The sequence below is a fragment of the Stegastes partitus genome, unplaced genomic scaffold (assembly GCF_000690725.1).
Source record: "Stegastes partitus isolate 25-593 unplaced genomic scaffold, Stegastes_partitus-1.0.2 Scaffold1664, whole genome shotgun sequence".
Classification (NCBI taxonomy): domain Eukaryota; kingdom Metazoa; phylum Chordata; class Actinopteri; family Pomacentridae; genus Stegastes; species Stegastes partitus.
The window spans coordinates 25215-29967 of NW_007579395.1; the positions used below are offsets into that span (position 1 = coordinate 25215).

At 39.1% G+C, this 4753-nt stretch overlaps 1 protein-coding gene across 1 annotated transcript in view; it reads right to left on the bottom strand.

Annotated features, from left to right (window-relative positions):
- rubcnl (rubicon like autophagy enhancer) overlaps positions 1-4404 on the bottom strand; it is a gene marked incomplete at its 3' end in the record, with an annotated part of 28094 nt that extends 23690 nt beyond the window's left edge. Inside the window, exons 1-3 of the mRNA XM_008301354.1 lie at positions 4283-4404; positions 3942-4020; positions 300-390 (exon numbers count right to left, since the gene is read on the bottom strand). Coding sequence (XP_008299576.1) covers positions 300-390 — 91 coding nt within the window. The remainder of the gene's footprint in view (positions 1-299; positions 391-3941; positions 4021-4282) is intronic.
- Positions 4405-4753: the final 349 nt, after the last annotated feature.

Here is a 4753-nt window from a genome sequence, read left to right on the forward strand (position 1 = left end):
CAACGATGCTAACCACCAAACTCAACCAGACTCTCTGTAATTCAAGAGCCTGTAAGTCTGAAAGTAATAATATTAAGCAGGTTTTTTGTTTTCATGGCTTCATTAGATGCCATCTGCTGAAAAATCTGCTGATTCTGACGGGATCCGGTGGGAACTTTTTACAGATCTGGTTGATTTTACATGAAGTGACCAGAAAGCGATCAAGGCTGCTCCAGCATCTCCTCAACGGATCTTTCTCTGGTGTTTCCTGAGTTCCTCCAGCTGTGACGGAGCTTTTCTGGGAGTTTGTTGGATCTCACCTGAAGCTGTCGGTGGCTCCTCATCGTCCACGCACCAGCTGACGAGTCTGGATCCATAGAGAGACGACGACATGCGGTCGCAGCTCCCCATCTGCACGAAGAGGCACAAACAAAGAAAGTTTCACAACGAAGGCAGCTTTGACGCAAACTTCCTGGAGAGGCTTCCTGACAAACAACCGACAGCCGTGGTTGTAATCAAAGATTGTATCACTTAGAAAATACGCAACGAGCCACAGAAGCAGCTTCTCCTTCACCTGCTGAGATTTAGTTACTTAACTTCTTTAACTAGCGTGTGGAGGTTTGTCAGCGCTGCTGCAGGAACACGTGACTTTTTATCAGAACTGATAAGAGTCATAAAACAAATTAGAGTCTGAAGTCTGGGAAGTGCTGCTTGTGTTACCGCTGAAGACAGAAGCAGAAACGAACCACACAGTGTATTATTGAGGCCGGATTCTGTTCTCGGAGGCGACGTTTGCACAAATTTGGGGTTTTTCAACATCCATCGGTGGAGCTGCCGGAGTGGAGCAACGGGATCGTTGCCCAACGAAGAAGTCAGAATCTGTGAATCTGGAAAGTCTGCACACTCAGTTTTTTTTTGCTCATTAATTTAACAGCGTGCAGCTCAAGTGTCGCCATTCGAGCAGAACATAGCATCAAACTAACGGCACAAATTGTAATTTGAAGAACAAATGAGTCTATTTTCTATGAGATGTGCAGTTTGCGAAACACGTCTGTGCTTTTAGGGGTTAAAGGAGTTTTTAAAGGAGGTAAAGTTTCCTGATTTTAAGAGTTTCGAGGCCCTGAAGGACAACTTCTGCTTTTGGTTTCCGAACCTCCACCTGAGAAAAACAGCGACCTGACGGGGCTTCTGGCTCCATAACATATAAAGTGTTTACGGTAGAGACGGTGGCGTTGTGGCGTCGGGCAGTTTTCTGTCAGGTCTTGTTTGACAAAAGTACGAATGGAAGTTTCTTGGTCCTCTGCAGAGCTTGAAGTCCGTCGTTACGGCTACAAATTAAAACAAAACCTAATACGTTGGAACACAAACGCACAACTTCTACTTTTTACAAAGTCTTTAAACATCCTCTGTAATAAATTGCTGTCAAACACAGTTCAAATCTCACAGCGGTGTCCCGTTCTGCACAGAAATACAGTCAAAGTAAATCTTTGTTTGAAACTAAAACCAAAAAAAAACCCATCGTAGAGGTGACAGCAAAACCCGACGGTGTGAACTCATGGCGTGAAAACGTTTTTTACGACTTGATTGTCAAACACCAAACTGCTTTTTCTGCATCCATCTATGTTGGAAATGTTCGATTCAAGTGAGGAGACTTTTGAGGAATCGGGGATGTTTTGGCAAAGTGAGAACATTTTAGGAAAATAGAAATATTTGTACTAAACGAGGACATTTTTAAAAATCTTTCTATGCGTCATTTAACTTCCTGTTATCGTCTCACTGTCATAAATCACCATGAAATGCAACCAAAGTCTAACAACGGGGTTCTATTTTGCAGAAAATATGGTAAAAATCTGTCGCTTTCATTGGAGGCAGGTTAGTATAAAAACTAAAGATGTGAATTAACAAAAAGTTTTCATGTTTAGAGAAGAACCGGGATGATTTCCTGCATTGTGGTGAATGTTTATGCAGAAAAAGTGAGAACATTTGTATTAAATGAGGACATTTTTGCCCCTTTCGAAGTCTTTAAACCTCCGCTGATCTTCACACTATCATGAATTACTGCCACACAACCAAACTCTGACAACAGCTTCCTGTTTTCGCCAAAATACGGTTAAAAATCTGATGCTCGTGACTTCCCTTTTGTTTGTTTTGTTTTGTTAAAATGTGTTGATAATATAACTTAATTCTGGATGATGAAGATTAAACACACGTTTAATGACTGCAGTTCAGTTTTTTTTTTTTACATTTTAAAAGAAGAAATTATTTTTTATTTACAGACAGTTAATGTCGATTAAAGTAGCAACACTCTGTGAAAACAGCAAATGAGTCGAGTTAAAGTATGAAACAGTAATTCAGTCATTTTCTGCTGTAGATATTCAGTCAGTAACTTTGGGTTGTTTATTTGTCTGTATTCGCTTGATAATATAAGATAAAACCCAGAAAATGTAATACATGAAGTAAAAAATAAAGGGTTTTGAATCATAAGAGAAAGAAAAAGAAGACTTTAATATTTTGTTTATGATTTTAAATAAATAAAATAAAAAAAACAGGTCAACAAACATGAATTCGGCCGTAATTCTCTGAAGTCATATTTTTATCCTAAATGTAAAAACAAAAACTAAACAAAGACTTTCAACACTGACGAAAGAAATTTAAATTAAATTTACTCTAAAATGAATGAATAAAATAAAAATAATTAACAGTCCTGAGTTACGACAACTTCTACTGAAATTATGTTCGACCGACAATCTGCATTAAATTTGGGGACATCCAACATAACATCCATCATCTCTACACCTTAATCCTCACCAGGGTCATGGGGGGCTGGAGTCTATCCCAGCTGACTCAGGGTGAAGGCAGGTTCACCTGGACAGGTAACCAGTCTATCACAGGGCTACACTTAGAGACAGACAACCAAGCACACTCACATTCACACCTACAGACAATTTACAATCACCAATTAACCTCAACATGTTTCTGGACTGTGTGGGAGGAAGCCGGAGAACCCAGAGACAACCCACGCTGCACGGGGAGAACATGCAAACTCCACGCAGAAAGATTCCGGTGCCCCCACCGGGACGCGAACCGGCGACCTTCTTGCTGCGAGGCGACGGTGCTAACCACTGAACCACCTTGCAGCCCATAAAATCATGAGTTTCGACAACTTCTACTTAAATTATATTCGACCAACAAAATACATTGAATTTGAGGACAATCAAACCTGTTTTTAATTACTATTTATTTCATAACTGGAAGAATAAACACATGTTTAAGTTGATTTGCTCGTAAAAATTAGATTTCAAGCATCAAAAGCTCAAGTTTTTAAGCTGAAAACCTTTTAAAAACAATAAAATTTGGCGTTTTTTCAGCTGCTTTTAGCTTTTTTTTTGTTTGTTTGTTTGTTTTTGTTCATGCAGAGAACCTAAGAAAACATTCTATTCTTATTTTCCAACATTTTGAACTGCGGTCGTGTATTTAAATACTGCTGGTAAATATTTTTACTTTTACTTTAAATGTCGTTTGAATATTAACTGTGTGGATCTGTTCAAGTGTGTAAAGCAGGAAAATGAGGAAATAAATCCATTTCATTAAGTTAGCTCAACTTAAATGTAGTTTTTGATTTTAATTAACGCAGAAATGTGAGTTTAATTTACACACGATGTTAAGCTGAAGCAATCAGCAGCTCCACAGTGTGAACACAATCCCTTAAAATAAACACACGTTGGTCTAAATCAGTAAATGAGATGTTTTTCTTGAACTTTGTGTATCTGAGCGTAAAACCAACGTTAAACTCGAGCCGTTTCTCTGACAGCAGATCTTCCTGTACGAGAGCAGAAGTCGACTCTGATTGTGAGCGATAACGTCTTCAAAGTTTCCTGTTTCAGTGAAATTAGTGTTTGTTTTTTTAAAAAGAGCAAAACGCAATAAAAAGCAAAAAGCAGGAACAACATAAATTCACTCACCGAGTCGTGAACTCAGTGAAAACTGGAGCAGCGAAGGAACCGGCGAGACGAGCTGAGAGCAGAATCCATCCACCGGCAGCTGCAGAAAGGAAGAGAGGCGACTTATTATCAGCACTTCCTGTATTTAACAGGTTTCTACTTTCTGCGGTCGAGCTGCTCTTAAACACACCACAAAGCCGTCCTGCTCAATAAGCACAACTCTGAGTTCTCATTAATCCCCCAGAAAGCTCCTGGAACCGTTTCTAAACATCAGGATTCATCTACAAAATAATAAACAAAGTGAGATTTTATCCACAGAACACAAAAGCAAAGACAAATACAAACTGTTTTCATGAGCTTACATCCAGTGACTCGTCGGCAGGAGTTTGAAACGTTCCTCAGTTTCAACCTTCACATCGAACCAAGAGACTCTGATCAGCAGAAATATTGACGTGGGCTGGTTGAGCTGAAAGAGGAAGTTTGAGTCAAAACCGAGACCAAAGTAGAAGCAGCCGAGAATCAAGACGTTTCTGACCGACGAAGAAACCAGCAGCAGAGAGGACGAGTACAGGACGGCGTTCTGAGGACCGGCTTAGAGGATGAAGGACGTTTGAAGAAGGACGTTTTTGGTAATGAGGACATTTTTCAAAGTTGTTGTAAAATGAGGAGAAGCTGAAGACATTTTAACAAAGTGAGAACATTTTTAATAACTGAGGACATTTTTAAAAGTTGCAAAATGTAAAAAAAAAAAAATTTTTCCAATTATTTTTTTTTAAAAGAAATTGACGACGTATAAAGAAAGCGAGAATGTTTTTAATGATTGACAGCATTTT